Below are 21,636 nucleotides of genomic sequence, written 5' to 3' on the forward strand. Positions count from 1 at the left end.
TCAGACACACTAAACATCACTCACCCCCTCACTCATACACACTGACTGTCAGTCACTGTCACTCATACTCACTAACCATCATTCACCGCTTCACTTATACACACATCCAACACTAGTTTCCTCACTTATTCACAAAAAGCATCAGTCACCACCTCATTCTTACATACTAACATTGTATGCTGCCTCCTTCATACATACTAAACATTCCTCATGCATCACTCATCACATGCCTCATACTCACTCAGAATCCCTCATTCATTCATACTGTCACTCACGGACTCATTCGTACACACTGATTATTATTCTCCAACTCATCCTAATACACTAAGCACCACTTACTGCTATCCTTAGCCACACACACCAACCATCACTCCCTCCCTCAGCCACACAACCATCTCCTTCTGCTTCACTCATACACAGTAACCATCACTCACCACTGCACTCAAACATACTTTACCTCATAGACTCATTCTTACACACTGACAATCACTTACCAACTCGCTTATAAATACTCACCACCTCACTCATTTACACTAACCATCACTCACCACCTCACTCATACACACTAACCATTACTTGTGGCCTGACTTATTCACAAAAAGCAACACTTACCACCTCATTCATAAATACTAGCAATAACTGCTGCCTCACTCAAACACACTAACCATCCCTCATGCATCACTCATCATCTGACTCATAAACACTCAGCATCACTCACTGATACATACTATCACTCACGGGCTCCTTCTTACACATGGAAAATCACTTACAACCTCACTCATGCATGCTATCACTCACAGATTCATTCATACACAATAACAATCACTTCCTTTCTCACTCTTGCACACTAGCCATCATTCACGGTCTCACACATGTACACTAACCACCATTCATTGTCCCACACATGCATACCATGTCTCACTCAGACACTAACCCTCAGTCACCACCTCACACATACATGCTAACCTTCGCTCACTGCCTCACTCAAATACTAAGCATCACTCAGTGCCTCACTCATACACTCTAGCCCATTCGCTGCCTCATATACACTAACCATCATTCTCTGCCACAGTCATACACACTAACATCACTCACCAACTCATTCTAACACACTAACCATCACTTACAACTTTCCTTGACCACACACTAGCCATCATTCCATGCCTCACTCATGCACACACTAACTGTCTCCCACTGTATCACTCATACATACTAACCACCACTCACCACCTCACTCATACATACTATCACTCACAGACTCATTCATACACACTGACAACCACTTACCAGCTCACTTAAACAAACTAAGCATCACTCACCACCTCACTCATACACACTAACCATTTCTAGTGGCCTCACTTATTCACACAAAGCATCACTCACCACCTCACTTCTACTTACTAACCATTCTATGCTGCTGCCTCACTCATACATGCTAACCAACCCTCTTGCATCACTCATCATCTGACTCATACTCACGTTGCATCAGTTGCCACCTTATTTACCTGTTATAATCACTGACTCATTCATACACACTGACAATCACTCTCCACCTCGCTCATACACACTAACCATCACACATCACCTTACTCATTCATACTCACCATTGTTTAACTAATCAGCATCCCTCGTCCTTACTCATCCATATTCAGCAGTACTCATTCACAGTCGCCATAGTTTATGTACTTAAAATATTAATCTCTCACACATTCATACTCACCAAAGCTTACCTCACTTTCTTCAGCAGTCACTCCACATCACTAGCCATAGCTCACTTAGACTCACCATCACTCACAGCCTTACTCGTGCACTCACTCATAGGTGCTCACAGTTTCACACTCACTATGACACTGATTGATATAAACTCTTTGAAGTCACCAATTCCCTCCATAGTTTAATTGGCCATCACTCACCCACATTCACCATCGATCACCTAGAGTTACTACTGCATGCCAGTTACTCATTAACATTCATAGCTCATCCATACTAAGACCCTCCTTCTGGCACTCACTGTGCGCATCTTTACTCCTTTGTCTGTTTAATTGTGAGTCACATCCACGTCATCTTGTGGCCACGTCACAGCACTAAGATCAGCAGAAAGTATAACATATGGACAAGGACTTACAAGGGAGCAGCAATTTGGGGACTAGAGTCACATGAGCCACTAAAACCACAGCCACGAGCTCTCCAAACCAGTGAAACATACCCATGAGGACTCAATGCAGACCGACTTACAATCTACATGGAGGGAGCGTCTAAAATCCTCACAAAACAAGGGCCATGCTGAATTTTATCTATATCTGCAAAGTCTCTCTTAAACTTCTGAGAAGATCCCAGGAGACCATTGGGCCCTGAGCAGTGATTGGTGTCAACTCCGGTCCCCTTTCTGACTTTTAAGGAATCTCTCTGCCCCACCCAGCAAAGGTGTCAACCCAGGTCCTGGATCCTCCATCCTGCCCCCTTCCCCCCCCCAACACCGTATACTCTCAGGGGTAGTGGAAGTAGCATCACATGTCCTTTGACCCCCGTGTACAAAATGGTGTGCCAGGAAGTGAAATCACCGGAAGTTAGACTTTTTGGGCACAGATGAACCTAAAACTGGGGATAAACCTCTCCACAATCCCACTCTGCAGTGTCCTTATCCTGGCTGGTGATCTCAATATCCTATACTGCCACTGACTTGTTTCAGGCAGTCTCCTATTCATACATTTATACATGATAGCGCATGCTGGGACTTGTAGTCCTGATGTAGTTAAATTCATCTAATAGAACAATCACCCCTAAAAACATTGATCTGTAAATGAAAAATGTAATGTTATCAAAGTTGTGTCTTCATTATGTACAGTCATAAACCTGCTGGTAAGGAAGTGCATTTGTAGCCGAGGCTGACTAATGGGAGGAGGTAACACCCAACTGTTAATCTACTTTGCAGTATTTATGTTTGCATGTATTTTTGACCTGGCTGTATCATGTCACCAGTTGTTCAACAAACAAGGGCTATTCACAACAAAGGGCAGTATGGGATTGTGTAAAAATGTAAGGCTGGGTATTAGTTGTAAATCTGGTGCCCGGAAGAGCTTGACTTCCTTCCATCACCACTTGGGATTTGTGGCAGCTGTTTGAAGGACATTTCACTAGTGCTTCTTGCTGGGCAAAAGGGGAATATTTATTTATAATTTACTGTTGCTTGATTTCAGACGTATACAGTGTCGCTCAATTCACATAAACTAGGCAATGGAATATCACACATACACAAATTAAAACAATGGAAACGTCACATAACCTGTATGAAAACTTGGCAGCTTTGCATTCTATCATGATGTTATTACAACAAATCCTACACACCCTGTTTTGGGCAAAATGAAAGGATCAGCAATTGTACCCTTAATAAAAACAAAAGGCAGTCACACTAAAATAAAAATAAAAACCGGCAGATGACATGTTCCTGCTCTAGTAAGAGCTAGCAAAGCATTGAGCACCTAACCACAGTCCCAGCCGCTGGGCCTACCTGCATGGGTTTTAGAAGCATGATGCATAGCTGGGGCTAGGTGAAGAGACACTGCAAAGCCAGATTTGGGCACACCCCACATCACCTCCATGCTCGGTGCCCAGGTGCTAATGGCAATTGCACTTCAGGCCAAGACAAGGGCCCAGGACAGACCTCAATGCAGTGACTGCACACTGGGCTGATGGAACTTCACCTCCCAGTGTGGAACCACCCAGTCACCGCCACATGGGTACTGTGAACGCTTACATGCACATATATGCACGTGGACTGTGCATATTACATGATCCTCTAGCTAGCATCATCCACTCTCACAATATCAATGTCCTCTCCTACACCGACGACACACAACTTATTCTCTCCCTCACAAACAAGATGTCCATACACGGATCATGCCTGCATGACTGAAATTACCAACTATAAGAACTATAAGAAGACTAACTATTTAAAGCTGAACACCAACAAGTCATAAATTGTGATCTTTGGGAAGAAAACATCACCGTGGGACTCCACCTGGTGGAGCTAGGACCGACGTCCATCCCCACAAGCCACGCCAAGAACCTCTGGATCATCATCAACTGCAAACTCGACATGACCACCAAAGTCAAGGCTGTCACTGCCTCATGCTTCCATAACCTGAAGATGCCAAGGAATATTTTCAAATGGCTCCCAATTAGCACCCGGAAAACCATCATGTGTGCCCTGGTCAAAAGTAAGATGGAACACGGGAGCACCCTCTATGCCAGGATCAACAAAAAGCTCACCAGAAGGCTGCAGACAATGCATAACTGTGTCAAGATTCTCGCTCAACCTCTCATGCCGCACCCCACACCTGAAGGAGTTCCACTGGCTCCCTATTTGCAAATGAGCACGATTTAATCTTCTCACACACACTTTCAAGACACTACATAACAATGGCCCAGCATACCTCAAAGGTCACATCTGCTTTCAAGACTCCTACTTGCAGAAATCCTAGGCATAGGAAAAACCAGATCTGGTGGTTGAGCCTTCCCCTACAGCGCTCCTAAAATGTGGAGCAACTGGCCACTACACATAAGAGCCTTCTCCTCACTTCTTGAATTCCACAAGAAACTGAACACTTGGCATTTTGAGTGGTCCCGCTAAGCCCTAGGCGTGGCTATACAAACACCTGTTCAGCATCAGGATACCTTCCCACCCTATAAATGTGCACTCTACAAATACGCATAATGTGCTGCTACAAGTGCACATCTTTACATAATAACAACTGCACATCCACCATCTTCCATTGTCATCTCATAACTATTTTAAGCATAAAAACACCACTAAAATGCATTATATTTTTTAATTTAACCTGGGTCCTGATAAATCTAAACCTGTGTCTTGATAAGCATCTGAGGGACCCAGGAGTCACAAGCAAAGTGGAAGGGGTCGCAACAGGTTGCTTGGGGATCGCAGTTGCAACCCATGCAACCCCTGCAACCCCCAATTGACACACAAGGGAAAATCATGTTGTGTGTATCCATCTAATTACTGCATATTTAACATTATTTTTTGCGCTGCAACCTCGCTCACCCAATGTGAGTGCATGATTTGCATTTCTGCATCTGCACTTGCCCTTCCCTTCCTCCTGGCCCCACTGTGAAGAAAGACATGCCCTTATCAGGTGTACAGTAACAGGAGATATATACACACCGAGAAGCAAAGCGTCGCTCATTTTGTCTCTGGAGATCGGAGAGCTCTTAACTCCATCTTTGGTGGGAGGAGGGGGGTTCGTGGTCACGCTGGCTGCCCGATTCTTCCCAAGTGACTCGTCTGCGTTGGCATTGCCCATAGGTTCATTTTGCTTAGGCTGTGTGACACCTGGACAGGAAAGAAAAGTGGTAGGTGCTCTGAAACCAGCAGCGATAGGAAAAAGCAGGAAAAGAAAAATTGCAAAAATGTATTTTGAGGCATTGAACAGTGAACAAAATACGTGCTTCAATTAACATCACAAAATCTGGGTAGTAGATTAACTAAAATGTTCATTTACGTATTTATTTTCTAATTTTCAAAAATATATTTACTGGGCACCCATAAGGAACTGAATTTCCTCATTGCAGCAGGAAATTTCAGCAGTCAGTCACCGTAGATCAGTGCTTAATTTGTAAATAAAAATGTGCAGGTGCTCAAATCCCTCCTCTTAAACACGTGGCTGCTGCAATTAAATGTGGGAACACGGAATACTGAGGCAGTGTAATCCTGAAGCCATCTCGGGCCTCTTCAATCCATTTACAGCCACTCCCTGCCCCTTCAGTTCACTCCTGCAGCTTTCTGCTTTCTCCCATTGTGACGCTTTTTCGTTTTTCTCTTCTTCTGTCTTTCCCACGTGTCTTTTGTGCGCAGCAAATGCTTGGGGCAGAAGACTAAACACCAGCCGTCAAAAATAAGTGCCGGTGCTCAGCACCGGAAAAAACATCACAAATTAAGCACTGCCGTAGATGAAAAAGTATGACAGATTGCGAGGATCATGTCAAGGAAACAGTTCTCTTTTTATAGCCTGATGGAGCTGAAAGAGAGAGCTGAATTTTTTAATGCTTGGGGGAATGCTTCCCAAATCTGAAGAGGTCATATCGAGAAACTCTGTTGACCTCCGCTCTCGTATCTAAATTTGAGAACCTGCAAATGAAACTGGTTTGTGGACTGCAGCACACTCGATAATTCTTTGAATGAAGGCATGATGTCCTCTTAGAAATCCTACAGGTGATCCTGCCCTACACTTTAGCAACATGCCTCCCGGCTTTCACAGTCAAAGTACTTTTGCTTTCCTTTTCACCAGTGGATCTCATTTTTAGCTTCTATCCACACAGAATCCTCTTGTCCCCAGTAGATCCTATTATCATCCTCTATCCATGCACCATACACTTTCATTGTTTCCTGTGCTTACATTCCATCATGCCCCTAACCAAATTTCTGCAGTGGGTTTTTTTTTTCTACATTCGTCCTCAACACCATTTGCTTATCTGAAGTCGAATGCCCTTCTCCACGTGCCAACATATTTCTTTGAGTGGGTACATTTTTTACCCTTAAACCCTACACCATAATCTAATGTCCTGTTTACCTTGCACCTATAAGCCTACTTCCTTTGCACCACTGGATCCTGCTAGCATCTCTACTTTTGCATGAGCACAAGAAGGTGGGAGGGTCTGGAGTACCATTCAGAACAATGGTGTGTTCTATGATGGATGACAGATGAGGTAGTCTCTCTCTTGGACACACTGTCCAATGTAGTAAGACATGTGATAGCTGGAGGGCCTACTCCACCCACAGCCAATTTGCATCATTAGAAGCTATGCTAGACTTGAGGATTTGCATCAGCAGGAGCTATTCTAGACTTGAGGATGTCCATCTAGTGATATAGCCAAACCAAGCAATAGGGAGCCCCAAACAAAGCTAAGCTTCATAGCAGCGTGAAGCCTGGTCAAGGGGTACACAGAGGGCCCTAGTATTTAAGTCTTGTTATTTGTCTCTATTTTGTGGTCCTCCCAAAGGATGCAGAACTCTTTAACAGATAAACACAAAGTACCTTAGGAGGTTACTGCAAGCTGATCGCTTCTGCCATTGCAACCACAGTGGGTTTACGGATGAGTCTCTTGAAGCAAACAATGAGAAGAGAACAGCGAGAGAACATCCACGTATCACTTACCTCCCATCTCTGATTGTAGATGGTTCTGCTTGTTCAGCAGAGATGCTAAGTATTCAATGTCTTGGTCTGGAAGGGCTTCTGAAGACTTCCCTGAGAAAACAAAAAGTGCAAGAAAATGTTCACCTGAGAGGTACAGAACAGTCTCCTGAAGAATAGGGCAGCAAGTTAAGAACTGCCACCAAGCTTACTGCAAACAAAAGCAAAGACACTGCAAGGCTGATAAAGTTGGTTATCATAAAGGAAGGGTTTCCTAAGGCCATTTATAAAGATGTAAATGTCACCACCAATATTAGTGAAGCGCTTAATGCTATCAGTAGGTTATTTCACCAAGTGTCAATACTCTTTGTAATATTAACAGGTTTTTATAGATATCGTCACAGTCCAGTTTAGCTGTCTATACACACAGCAAACGACAGCAGTAATACAGCTCACTTATACTGAAAGTACAGCCTGGGGGCCGCAGGCGGCCTTCTTGAACTTTTCCTGTTGCCCCCTGGTAAACAGCAACACTAGGCTGCTGTTTACTTGAGGTAGCACTAATATTCCAAAAAGATGTTAACTAACGGGCCAGCATTTATTTCCAAATAAACTAACTTATTAACGTAAGTCAGAGAAAAGAAGTAAAGGTGTTCTGCACCACTCAACTTTAGGAACACATTTTTTTAAAGCCATCTTGCTATAAACGTGAACAAAATATGAAAGTTTCTACAAAACAATTTTTAAAATTGCATTTCTTTAACATGCAGAAGCGTCATCTTTGTATACCAGTGCATTGGGAAGTATTTTTTTAAAGTGATAGTTTTCAGGCATGAATTTAGAGATGTACATGCTTCCCCAACCCTGGCAACAATGCAAATAGTGAATTAAGAGACAAGTCATTTGTTATGTTCACTGTCTGAGTGGCCTGTGTTGCTAATATACATGGACAACACCTGCCACCCTGCTGGCATCAATAAAACCTTCGGTCACATCGCAGGCCAAACTTTTTGCCACCTTGGAAAATGTTTGCGAGTACCCATGATATAGGCAAATTTGATGGTGTGATGTTTCACCGCCTCAGAAGGGTAGAAGGCTGAACTGGCCTTATACAGATTCAAACTCAAGACCTGCAGATCACATGCGATGTCAGCAGTGGTTTTATGTCAGAATATTGAGTACAAAGATATTGGAGTGAGAATATCAAATAACACAATATTGTGCTGGTAATTAACTATAGGTAAGTATGGATTTACTATTCTTAACATCTAAGTTTATTGAATATTTATATAGTGTCAAGCTACATATATGTGAAGTTAAGCATACCTGACTGCTTCTACTTACCTTCACAATGCTGTGGTGGTTGATATTCTGGCTATGAGATTTTTGAATGCGATATATTGGTGGAATACCATGTGCAGCCAGCATTTAACTCAATGAGCCGACTTGCCGGATAGGGAAAGCAAGAATTTGTACTCTGGGGTCTGCTAGATTGAAGAGTTCTCAAAAACACATTTAGGAAATAAACTAAAATATTATGAAATCAGATGGAAACTGACATACCATGAATTCTTTTGGGGGCTTCATCTTTACACTCACAGGCTTCCTCTACAGCATTTAAGTGGCTCTCCAGGGGAGTATGCAGTTCACCTCAGTGAAGCCAATGGCCTTAATGATTATAGTGATGGAATGAGTAATTACACTTAAAAACCGTCCATCTCCTGTTTTTAATTTTACCAGCATACACCACTATTAAAGGTGTGATTTACACTGGTTATCTGTTAGGTAATTTTATTTAAATGACTGGATCCCTGTATTATCCAGAAAAACTATATCTAAGAACTCCCTCTGGGCTTATTTAACCACAAGGTTGAATCCGCCCAGGTGGCACTGTCCTACCTGAATGGGGGTAGGCGGCCAAATGATAAAGCATGACACTATTATGTGTGTGAGACCATGTATTCCATAAGGAGGAACACCCAGCAGAGGCTCCAATTTAACGGTCTTTACAAACCATCCGTTAAGAGACTAACTGGTTCACAGTAAAAGAGGTCACAACCACAAGCTGGTCCTGTCTCTCGTCCCCTCCATATTTTTTATGTTCACAGATACTGACAATCTTATCCATACATTGTATGGGAGAACAGGCAGAACAGGGGGTTGAGAGCTAGAGACACATCACAGTTTAAAGGTCTGTTCACAGGGGACCCTGCAGTAGAACAAGTGGCCTTTAAATAAGAAATCTATCCAAGTTCATGGATAACATTCCAAAAGGCCGCACCTAAGCAAAGTACAATACTGGATTGTGCTGTTCCACCAATATGAAAGCCTTGCTCTTGTACCAGATTGGAGTCCTTTTGGCCCCAATCAGATTGTTCATCACAGGAATCATAGAATCTAACACGTTATTGGATGTTTACTGTAGAGGTAAACCCTTCCAAAACACCATAGACCAGTGTTTTTCAAACGTGTTAATGCCACGTCCCCCCATGGGAAAATATAAATCATCCGGACCCCTTCTGAATTTATCATAACTATTCTATTAAGTTGGCAATGTTTAAATACGTCTGGACTTATTTAAACACCTTTTTTTACAAATGCATTAAACATTTTTCTGCTTAAAATAAAGCACTATTTTCTGTATAGTCATTCTTTTGGCCAGAGCCTGAAGCCTACCTTGGGGTCACTTGAGGCCCCCCTAGGCCCCCCCCCCACCCCCACCCCCCAGTTTGAAGACCCCTGCCATACACTGTCTGAAAAGCCAACGTCCCCTTGAAGAGGCGGCCTTGTTTCCTGCTGAACCAACTGCTTTAGAGAATATCTGCCTATAACGGTAAAAAAGGGACAGAAACTACCCTTTTTGCTAAGCCAGAAAGTGGCAGAATCTACAGGGGGGGGGGCATTTTGAATTTGCCAAGGACGAAGTGGTATTTTCGATGGTACTCCCGTTTATGCCGCATAAGAATGATCTCTAAAAAAAAAAAAAAAAAAAAAAGATGCTTATTTCTGCAATCGAAGATGTCGAGGATGGTGCCAACAGGACTTGAGGGTTGGCTTTTCTTCTATACCTTTCTATAAATAACGGGGTATCCCCGCCACTGAGCTGCATTAATGACCGGAAGCAAGATTTAAGGACGAAAGTGAGTGGGGTAACAAGTAGAGGATCTACCAAGAAAGCACCTGGTTTGACATGGACTACCGGGACCATGAAAAAGTAATGATGTCTCTGTTTCCTGTACAATTGGATAGCAGTGTTTGCCCCGCGCATACCAGACTGGCAGGCCTGTATCGCAGGGAGACAGACCACAGGCTGTGGGGGTGTTCCCTGCTCAGCCTAGCAAACCCTCCTCTTCTCAGAACAAACTATGCCTTTTTGTAAACACAGATCCCCGCCCCTTCTCTCTTTCTTCATTGGGGGGCATTGTTGTGAGGTCTTCGTCCCTGCTGAACACATGTTAATAGGCTGCAGTAGTGTCACATGACAAACAGCCCCACGGGGCTTAAGGGACAGATGGGGGAAAACTGTTTATATCTCGTGCCTCGCTGGTTAAACCACCCCCTCATGCTGTCAGGCAGGAGGGTCCGGAAGGACAGACACCTGTCAGACAGAGGGTCAGAGAATGCACGGGGTACTCGGGCTGGGACTACAGGGTGCTGCCACGTGACACGTGCTGTGGCTTTAGGAGCGGAGGAGGTAAATAAAATAAAGGAGCTGCCTAGAGAACTGACGCGAGAGCGGGGGGGTTGTGGGGGGGAGGGGGGGGGGGTTCCTTTCCAACGAAGCAGCTGAAAACAACCATAAACAGCCCTTGATTGCAAGAAACAACAGGCTCACCATGCAAGTGTCTATTAGCAATAAAAAGGTTAATGTGGAAATTATTACGTTTGATTTCGTTTTTATCCATTGATATAGACCTAAGATCATGTGGTGATTTCAGGTCCTGAGCTCGCCCCCCACGACCGCAGCACCAACCTGCTGCCTTCTTCCTCTGTCCCACGAGCACGCTGCCGTTTGCGTGTTCGAGGCCCTCCTCCACCCGCAGGCATCCTCCTGCGCCTCATCCCTGGTGGCTAGTGGGCTCACTTGACCCGTGTGCCGCTTCCGCCGTCCTGTAAGTGTTTTTTGGCTTTTTCGTTTTTTCAGCGCCTCGCCGCCGGCGCTTCTGCCCCCTTTGTGCCCCCCTGATTGCTGTCTCCCCGATCGTGTATTGTGCCATTATTGTATTTCTGATTGTATTTCTGATTGTATTTTCTCATTGTAACTGCTTGTAGTTTTGCTCGTTTTCAGTGTTTTTTGCCCCTTGTGCGCTCCCCGTTCCCTGCCGCTGCCTCCCTGCGGCCCCGCCCCCCTCGCGCCCCCATTTGCCGCTCCCTCCCGCCTCCCAGCTGCTCCTCCCTCCCCCCTCCCTTCTTAATGGCTGGCGCTGCGCGTCGCGAGTGAGCGAACTCTGACCTGTTTCAGGTCCTGAGCTCGCCCCCCACGACCGCAGCACCAACCTGCTGCCTTCTGCCTCTGTCCCATGAGCACGCTGCCGTTTGCGTGTTCGAGGCCCTCCTCCACCCGCAGGCATCCTCCTGCGCCTCATCCCTGGTGGCTAGTGGGCTCACTTGACCCGTGTGCCGCTTCTGCCGTCCTGTAAGTGTTTTTTGGCTTTTTCGTTTTTTCAGCGCCTCGCCGCCGGCACTTCTGCCCCCTTTGTGCCCCCCTGATTGCTGTCTCCCCAATCGTGTATTGTGCCATTATTGTATTTCTGATTGTATTTCTGATTGTATTTTCTCATTGTAACTGCTTGTAGTTTTGCTCGTTTTCAGTGTTTTTTGCCCCTTGTGCGCTCCCCGTTCCCTGCCGCTGCCTCCCTGCGGCCCCGCCCCCCTCGCGCCCCCATTTGCCGCTCCCTCCCGCCTCCCGCCTCCCAGCTGCTCCTCCCTCCCCCCTCCCTTCTTAATGGCTGGCGCTGCGCGTCGCGAGTGAGCGAACTCTGACCTGTTTCAGGTCCTGAGCTCGCCCCCCACGACCGCAGCACCAACCTACTGCCTTCTGCCTCTGTTCCACGAGCACGCTGCCGTTTGCGTGTTCGAGGCCCTCCTCCACCCGCAGGCATCCTCCTGCGCCTCATCCCTGGTGGCTGGTGGGCTCACTTGACCTGTGTGCCGCTTCCGCCGTCCTGTAAGTGTTTTTTGGCTTTTTCGTTTTTTCAGCGCCTCGCCGCCGGCGCTTCTGCCCCCTTTGTGCCCCCCTGATTGCTGTCTCCCCGATCGTGTATTGTGCCATTATTGTATTTCTGATTGTATTTCTGATTGTATTTTCTCATTGTAACTGCTTGTAGTTTTGCTAGTTTTCAGTGTTTTTTGCCCCTTGTGCGCTCCCCGTTCTCTGCCGCTGCCTCCCTGCGGCCCGCCCCCCTCGCGCCCCCATTTGCCGCTCCCTCCCGCCTCCCGCCTCCCAGCTGCTCCTCCCTCCCCCCTCCCTTCTTAATGGCTGGCGCTGCGCGTCGCGAGTGAGCGAACTCTGACCTGTTTCAGGTCCTGAGCTCGCCCCCCATGACCGCAGCACCAACCTGCTGCCTTCTGCCTCTGTCCCACGAGCACGCTGCCGTTTGCGTGTTCGAGGCCCTCCTCCACCCGCAGGCATCCTCCTGCGCCTCATCCCTGGTGGCTAGTGGGCTCACTTGACCCGTGTGCCGCTTCCGCCGTCCTGTAAGTGTTTTTTGGCTTTTTCGTTTTTTCAGTGCCTCGCCGCCGGCGCTTCTGCCCCCTTTGTGCCCCCCTGATTGCTGTCTCCCCGATCGTGTATTATGCCATTATTGTATTTCTGATTGTATTTTCTCATTGTAACTGCTTGTAGTTTTGCTCGTTTTCAGTGTTTTTTGCCCCTTGTGCGCTCCCCGTTCCCTGCCGCTGCCTCCCTGCGGCCCCGCCCCCCTCGCGCCCCCATTTGCCGCTCCCTCCCGCCTCCCGCCTCCCAGCTGCTCCTCCCTCCCCCCTCCCTTCTTAATGGCTGGCGCTGCGCGTCGCGAGTGAGCGAACTCTGACCTGTTTCAGGTCCTGAGCTCGCCCCCCACGACCGCAGCACCAACCTGCTGCCTTCTGCCTCTGTCCCACGAGCACGCTGCCCTTTGCGTGTTCGAGGCCCTCCTCCACCCGCAGGCATCCTCCTGCGCCTCATCCCTGGTGGCTAGTGGGCTCACTTGACCCGTGTGCCGCTTCCGCCGTCCTGTAAGTGTTTTTTGGCTTTTTCGTTTTTTCAGCGCCTCGCCGCCGGCGCTTCTGCCCCCTTTGTGCCCCCCTGATTGCTGTCTCCCCGATCGTGTATTGTGCCATTATTGTATTTCTGATTGTATTTCTGATTGTATTTTCTCATTATAACTGCTTGTAGTTTTGCTCGTTTTCAGTGTTTTTTGCCCCTTGTGCGCTCCCCGTTCCCTGCCGCTGCCTCCCTGCGGCCCCGCCCCCCTCGCGCCCCCATTTGCCGCTCCCTCCCGCCTCCCGCCTCCCAGCTGCTCCTCCCTCCCTTCTTAATGGCTGTCGCTGCGCGTCGCGAGTGAGCGAACTCTGACCTGTTTCAGGTCCTGAGCTCGCCCCCCACGACCGCAGCACCAACCTGCTGCCTTCTGCCTCTGTCCCACGAGCACGCTGCCGTTTGCGTGTTCGAGGCCCTCCTCCACCCGCAGGCATCCTCCTGCGCCTCATCCCTGGTGGCTAGTGGGCTCACTTGACCCGTGTGCCGCTTCCGCCGTCCTGTAAGTGTTTTTTGGCTTTTTCGTTTTTTCAGCGCCTCGCCGCCGGCGCTTCTGCCCCCTTTGTGCCCCCCTGATTGCTGTCTCCCCGATCGTGTATTGTGCCATTATTGTATTTCTGATTGTATTTCTGATTGTATTTTCTCATTGTAACTGCTTGTAGTTTTGCTCGTTTTCAGTGTTTTTTGCCCCTTGTGCGCTCCCCGTTCCCTGCCGCTGCCTCCCTGCGGCCCCGCCCCCCTCGCGCCCCCATTTGCCGCTCCCTCCCGCCTCCCGCCTCCCAGCTGCTCCTCCCTCCCCCCTCCCTTCTTAATGGCTGGCGCTGCGCGTCGCGAGTGAGCGAACTCTGACCTGTTTCAGGTCCTGAGCTCGCCCCCCACGACCGCAGCACCAACCTGCTGCCTTCTGCCTCTGTCCCACGAGCACGCTGCCGTTTGCGTGTTCGAGGCCCTCCTCCACCCGCAGGCATCCTCCTGCGCCTCATCCCTGGTGGCTAGTGGGCTCACTTGACCCGTGTGCCGCTTCCGCCGTCCTGTAAGTGTTTTTTGGCTTTTTCGTTTTTTCAGCACCTCGCCGCCGGCGCTTCTGCCCCCTTTGTGCCCCCCTGATTGCTGTCTCCCCGATCGTGTATTGTGCCATTATTGTATTTCTGATTGTATTTCTGATTGTATTTTCTCATTGTAACTGCTTGTAGTTTTGCTCGTTTTCAGTGTTTTTTGCCCCTTGTGCGCTCCCCGTTCCCTGCCGCTGCCTCCCTGCGGCCCCGCCCCCCTCGCGCCCCCATTTGCCGCTCCCTCCCGCCTCCCGCCTCCCAGCTGCTCCTCCCTCCCCCCTCCCTTCTTAATGGCTGGCGCTGCGCGTCGCGAGTGAGCGAACTCTGACCTGTTTCAGGTCCTGAGCTCGCCCCCCACGACCGCAGCACCAACCTGCTGCCTTCTGCCTCTGTCCCACGAGCACGCTGCCGTTTGCGTGTTCGAGGCCCTCCTCCACCCGCAGGCATCCTCCTGCGCCTCATCCCTGGTGGCTAGTGGGCTCACTTGACCCGTGTGCCGCTTCCGCCATCCTGTAAGTGTTTTTTGGCTTTTTCGTTTTTTCAGCGCCTCGCCGCCGGCGCTTCTGCCCCCTTTGTGCCCCCCTGATTGCTGTCTCCCCGATCGTGTATTGTGCCATTATTGTATTTCTGATTGTATTTCTGATTGTATTTTCTCATTGTAACTGCTTGTAGTTTTGCTTGTTTTCAGTGTTTTTTGCCCCTTGTGCGCTCCCCGTTCCCTGCCGCTGCCTCCCTGCGGCCCCGCCCCCCTCGCGCCCCCCATTTGCCGCTCCCTCCCGCCTCCCGCCTCCCAGCTGCTCCTCCCTCCCCCCTCCCTTCTTAATGGCTGGCGCTGCGCGTCCGGAGGCACGCCAGAGGCAAGCCCGTCTGCGCCCGTCCGCGCCTGGACTGCGCCCAACGCCACACCCCCTGGCCCTCGCGCCCCCCGCATCCGCTACTCGATCAACGAACTCCGCGCCTTCAACCCCGGCCCCTCCACTGAATGCTGCCGGGCATCCTCGAAGCACACTAAAGGACCTTTTTCCTGCCGTACCTGCAACTTCTCCTGCATCAGAACGACCAATCCAACTACTGAAACATTCAACCCCAACCACCTGAACTGCATCCTCATCAACACCCGCTCCGCACGAAAACACGCCATCGAGCTCTGGGATTTGCTCGACACCACTGATCCTGACGTGGCTTTCCTGACCGAAACCTGGTGGAACGACTCCTCGTCTCCGGACATCGCCATCGCCATACCGGACGGCTACAAAATCATCAGAAGAGATCGAACCAACGGAATCGGCGGCGGAATAGCCATCGCTCACAAAGCTACCCTCAAAATCCACACCCACTCGGACGACACCCTCAGGACAGCCGAACACCTCCACTTCCAGATCCACACGGACCCCAACACGACCCTCAGAGGAACCCTCATATACCGCCCTCCAGGACCAAGAGCCCCCTTCAGCGACACCATCGCCGACCTTGCAAGCACCCACGCCCTCGCTTCCCCGGATTACATCCTCCTGGGAGATCTGAACTACCATCTGGAAAATGCCAACGACGTCAACACCGCATCACTGACCTCCAACCTCCTCAACCTCGGACTCCGCCAGCTAGTCAACACGCCCACCCACATCGCCGGACACACCCTTGACCCCCTCTTCACCTCAAGCAACCACGTTTCCTTCAGCCACACCTCCGAACTCCACTGGACCGACCATCACTGCGTCCATTTTACCTATAAGAAAACCACAGAGCAACACCGCATCCAGCTACCTCCCCACCGCCGCTGGGGCAAAGTCACCCAAGACCAACTGACCAGCACCCTCATCAACAACCTTCCACCCGACGCAACCGACCCGAGCACAGCCGCCATCAACCTCCATCAATGGATCCTCGACTGCGCCAACACCCTTGCCCCTCTCAAGAAACCCACCGCCACCCAAGGAAAGAAAAAACCAGCCTGGTTCACAGACGATCTAACCACCTCCAAAAGCATCTGCCAGAAGCTCAAAAAGAAATGGATCCAAGAACGCACACCCGACAACCTCGTCGCCCTCAAAAACGCCAACCGCGAACACCACCAACGGATCCGCATCACCAAGCGCGCCCACTTCACCGAACGCATCAACAACAACGCCCTCGACTGCAAAGAACTCTTCGGCATCGTGAAGGAACTCTCCAATCCAAAAGCCAACTCCAACGACATCCCACCCTCCCAGAAACTCTGCGACGACCTCTCCACCTTCTTCCACCAGAAAATCGCTACCATCCACGACAGCTTCAACACCGGTCCACCGCCAGACCCCACCCCCGACGTCTCCTCCCGCGACTGCCGCCTCACCGCCTGGACCCACGTGGACGAGGCAGAAACCATAACAACCATGAACACCATCCACTCAGGCTCCCCCACGGACCCCTGCCCCCATCATGTTTTCAACTCAGCCAACGCCACCATCGCCCCCGAACTCCGCAAGATCATCAACCTTTCCTTCACTTCTGCCACCTTCCCGGACAGCTGGAAACACGCAGAAATCCAACCCCTCCTCAAAAAACCCAAGGCCGACCCCAACGATCTCAAAAACTTCCGTCCGATCTCTCTCCTCCCTTTTCCAGCAAAAGTCATCGAGAAGATCGTCAACACTCAGCTCACCCACTTCCTCGAAGACAATTCCATCCTGGACCCCTCACAATCCGGATTCAGACGAAACCACAGCACTGAGACTGCTCTCCTCGCCGCCACAGATGACATCAGACATCAAATGGACAACGGCGAAACCTCAGCCCTCATCCTCCTCGACCTATCAGCCGCCTTTGACACCGTCTGCCACCGCACCCTACTGACCCGCCTCCAGGAAGCCGGCATCCAAGACAAAGCCCTCCACTGGATCTCATCCTTCCTCTCCGACAGAACGCAGAGAGTCCGTCTCTCCCCTTTCCGCTCCAAAGCCACCAACCTCATCTGCGGCGTCCCCCAAGGATCCTCCCTCAGCCCTACGTTGTTCAACATCTACATGGCCCCCCTCGCTCAACTGGCCCGCCAACATCATCTCAGCATCATCTCCTACGCCGACGACACCCAGCTCGTCCTCTCCCTGACCAAAGACCCGCTCACCGCCAAAACAAACCTCCACGAGGGACTAAAATCCATCGCCGATTGGATGAACAACAGTCGCCTGAAACTCAACTCCGACAAGACGGAAGTCCTCATCCTCGGGCGCACTCCCTCGGCCTGGAACGACTCATGGTGGCCCTCCGTCCTCGGACCCCCGCCCACCCCTGCCAGCCACGCAAGAAACCTCGGCTTCATCCTGGACTCCGCCCTCACCATGTCCAAACAGGTCAGCGCCGTCTCCTCCTCCTGTTTCAACACCCTTCGAATGCTCCGCAGAATCTTCAAGTGGATCCCAACAGAAACCAGAAAGACGGTGACCCAGGCCCTCGTCAGCAGCAGACTTGACTACGGCAACGCACTCTACACAGGCATCCCAACCAAAGACATCAAACGACTCCAACGCATCCAAAATGCCTCCGCCCGACTGATCCTCGACATACCCCGCCGAAGTCACATCTCCCCTCACCTAAAGGAACTCCACTGGCTCCCGGTAGACAAGAGGATCACCTTTAAACTCCTGACCCACGCTCACAAGGCACTTCACAACACCGGACCCTCCTACCTCAACACCAGACTTAACTTCTACACTCCAACACGTCAACTCCGATCCGCCAACCTCGCCCTCGCCATCGTACCCCGAATCCAGCGCAAGACATCCGGCGGCAGATCCTTCTCCTTCCTCGCCACCAAGACCTGGAACTCTCTCCCCACATCTCTTCGCCAGACCCAGGACCTCCTCGCATTCAGAAGGCTCCTCAAGACCTGGCTCTTCGACCGCTAAATCAGCAGCGCTCCCCCCCCCCCCCCCCCCCTCTCAGCGCCTCGAAACCCTGACGGGTACATAGCGCGCTTTATTAATACTATGATTGATTGATTGATTGATTAAAACAACATTACAAATAATGTAAAAAGAACATACTATTAAAATACAATATCGTTCCGCTAAACGCATTATGACAAAATACACGTAAAGGCTTCCGTGTACATTTACAAACTCTTTCATATTTCTTGTGCAGAATGAAGGAATCTTCTTCCACCCGTACATCTAAAAATTATATCCACCCTCTAAGGCCAAAAGTCACTCAGACACAACGAAGTAAGGTAATATTTATGAGGAGGACGAAAAAAAAAGGACTGCCAGGAAACACGTGCAACACGCTAGTTTTTTTTTCTCCACTTTATTTTATAGTATAAAATACACACAAATGGACATTTAGAGAGATATTACACGTCTTCTCGGAGTTCTGGTGGGATCGTTGTAGTTGCAGCTCCTCAATCAGTTTTCATTGTCTGTATCTGCACGAGACGCTCGTGCACACGAATGTACGTTCATGATCCAGATAGTGGCACAGGCAGCAGCACTATAGGTGCACGCATGTATGTCCATTATCAAGTGAGTATCCCAAGCAGCAGCACTGCAGGTAAACGCACGTGTGTCCCCGATCTAGGAATAGCCCAAGCATCAGCACTACAGGTACACGCATGTATGTCCATGATCCAGGAATAGCCCACACCGCAGGGCACCCCCCACCCACCCAGCAGACTGCCCCGGTGAGCACTAGGCTCACACTCTGCGCCAGCTGTACGATCGGAATATGCAGAGCAATGCAGTGTCGTAGAATGCCCAGTAGATGGCGGTGTCTCCTAACTTATTGTGTTCTTGAAGAGGTGCATGTAGGCGGCATATTCAAACACGTTTACAGGGAAGCGAGGGGACACTGTACTTGGAGAGTTGCGCAACCTGAGAAGTAAGTAGAAAGGGGAAGACAGGGGAGTGAAGGGAGATAGAAGGAGAGACAGAAAAAATGATAATGGAGACAAGTGCCTGTACATGAGACAGGTAGGTAAGTTTATGTGATGAAATTGCAGATGCCATATATCGCTTCCCGTCAACGACTCCCTTGAAACAGTTGAATCTCTACCATGCAAATCAATAGAACCATGGTCACCTTTTTTTCCAGCCTCTGAGGGGGACCTACTATGAATTATCTCCAAAGTAAAGCCCTCTAACCATCATGAGGATGCTATTCCAGGATCTATCAGCAGATCTCATGCCACACACCTACTTCACATATGGACCACCTTGGTCAATTCCTCTCTTGATCCGGGCCTCTTTCCCGAATGACTAAAAATGGGTCAAATCACTCCGCTCTTAAAAAAACTAACTCTTGATCCAGAGAACTTGAACAACTACTGCCTAGTCTCCACACACCCATCTGTGGGCATTCATCGAAAGCTGCATAGCATCCCAACTAACCTCACACATCCAAACAAACAACCTCCTAGACTCTCTCCAATCAGATTTCCAGCAGGATCACAGTACAGAAACTGCAATCCTTCACATAGTTGATGATTCTCTTAGAATCCTCGACTCCAGCAACTCCTGCCTCCTGGTCCTCCTGGATTTATCTGCCGCATTCAACACTGTCAACCATCATGACCTCCTTCATATTCTTGAACTATGCATGGGATGTGGAGTAATAATCCTCAACTGGTTTCCCTTTTACCTATCCAACCGTTCCCAAATTGTGAAAATGGGCATCTCATTCTCGAGACCAGTCAGCGCTCACCAAGGTTTTGTCCAAGGTTCAAATCTCTCGCCAACCCTCTTCAACCTCTACCTAGAACTACTATGTGTGATTCTCAGAAACTTTGAGATTCTTTTCCACCTTTATGCCGACGATATCCAAATATACTTGAAAATCTCATCCCCAGAGTACGTTGCCCTGCTTTCAAATACACTCTTAATGATTCAAAACTGGATGTCTAACCACCATTTAAAACTCAACCCAACTAAAACAGAATTTCTTTTGATCTCACCTCCAAGAGCAAAAATGCATGTACAAGAATGGATGGCCAACCGGAATCATCCTTGACAGTTGTCTCAATCTCCACAGCCACATGGCATCTATGGCCAACTGCGCACAACACCAATTTAGGCACCTATGGGGCATCAGACAACTAATTCCAGAACAAGACCTCAAAACAGTGGTTCAGTCTCTCATTCTCTCTACACTAGACTATGGAATTACCCTTCTCCCATGCATTCCCGAAGTTCTCCTAGGCCCACTGGGAGCAACACTACGTGCTGCAGCATGCTTCCACATAGGGTTCAAGAAATGTGACCACATTTCACCTGCCTTGCTAACCCTCCAATCGCTCCCCATTCAAGCGTGGGCCCAATTAAAAATCGCTTTCATCACCCACAGAGCGCTGCTCTCCTCACCCTCCTATCTAAACCAGAAACTGAAAATCTCTGGAGCAAATAGGCGTTCCAGAAATGCCTAATCCCTGCTCCTGGAACCCCCCCCCTCCCCCACCTTCAGGCGAGAATGATACATGAATCAGTCCTTCTCTGGCGATGCCACTAGAATCTGGAACTCTCTACCTCGCTCACTCTGTCTAGCCACCTGCCTAGCAACCTTCAAAATGGGTCCTCCTATTTAATAGACATCTTGGTTAATTCACCCTCAACCAGACGTATTTAATTTTTCCAATGCATCCTGATCTGCTTCGTTTAACTGTTCATGTCCTCCGCCCTATCGTTGTAACCGTCTCCTGTGGTAATTCCTGTATACTTACATTGATGTAAACATAAGAGTTCAATTACTATTAACGTAACCCGATGTAACTCAGTGTTCTGTGTGTTGTAAAGCGTTCTGATGCCTTTGGGCCATGTCAGCACTATATGAAATTGCAAAATATAAAATGCTTGCCAAGCATGTTGTCTCACTCGGCATCAGTGGCATAACATTAGCCCCTGCTAGGGGTGGTAGGGGACTCCAGGGGCCCCCCTCAGCACAGTATACTGACTGGGTCTGGCCACTGTCCTGAGAGCTCTTCACTGGCTCTGTGGTGGGGAGCCCCCCCCATGTACTTTACAGGGGCACCCCTCAAGCTTCATTACGCCACTGCTCGGCCCCGTGCCTCAGGTACCGGTGACCACATTGCTCTTAACTGCGGTCACTGCACTGATAAACTCAAACGTGCTGCTTTCATAACAACATACTATGGTATCACTGAGTCTTATGTTCACAATATGTTGATCAGGCAGTCAAGGAACCAGGCAGGTCCTGGATCCAGCAGCGTAGGGAAGGC

The 21,636-nt window shown here is 49.2% G+C and overlaps 1 protein-coding gene across 1 annotated transcript in view; it reads right to left on the reverse strand.

Moving 5' to 3' along the window:
* The window catches only part of NPDC1 (neural proliferation, differentiation and control 1), a 378,691-nt gene that overhangs the window by 17,778 nt on the left and 339,277 nt on the right, over positions 1-21,636 (reverse strand). Inside the window, exons 4-5 of the mRNA XM_069241454.1 lie at positions 7,170-7,259; positions 5,180-5,347 (exon numbers count right to left, since the gene is read on the reverse strand). Of these exons, the coding sequence (XP_069097555.1) occupies positions 5,180-5,347; positions 7,170-7,259 (258 nt within the window). The remainder of the gene's footprint in view (positions 1-5,179; positions 5,348-7,169; positions 7,260-21,636) is intronic.

This window comes from Pleurodeles waltl, chromosome 6, assembly GCF_031143425.1.
Source record: "Pleurodeles waltl isolate 20211129_DDA chromosome 6, aPleWal1.hap1.20221129, whole genome shotgun sequence".
NCBI classification, from domain to species: Eukaryota; Metazoa; Chordata; class Amphibia; order Caudata; family Salamandridae; genus Pleurodeles; species Pleurodeles waltl.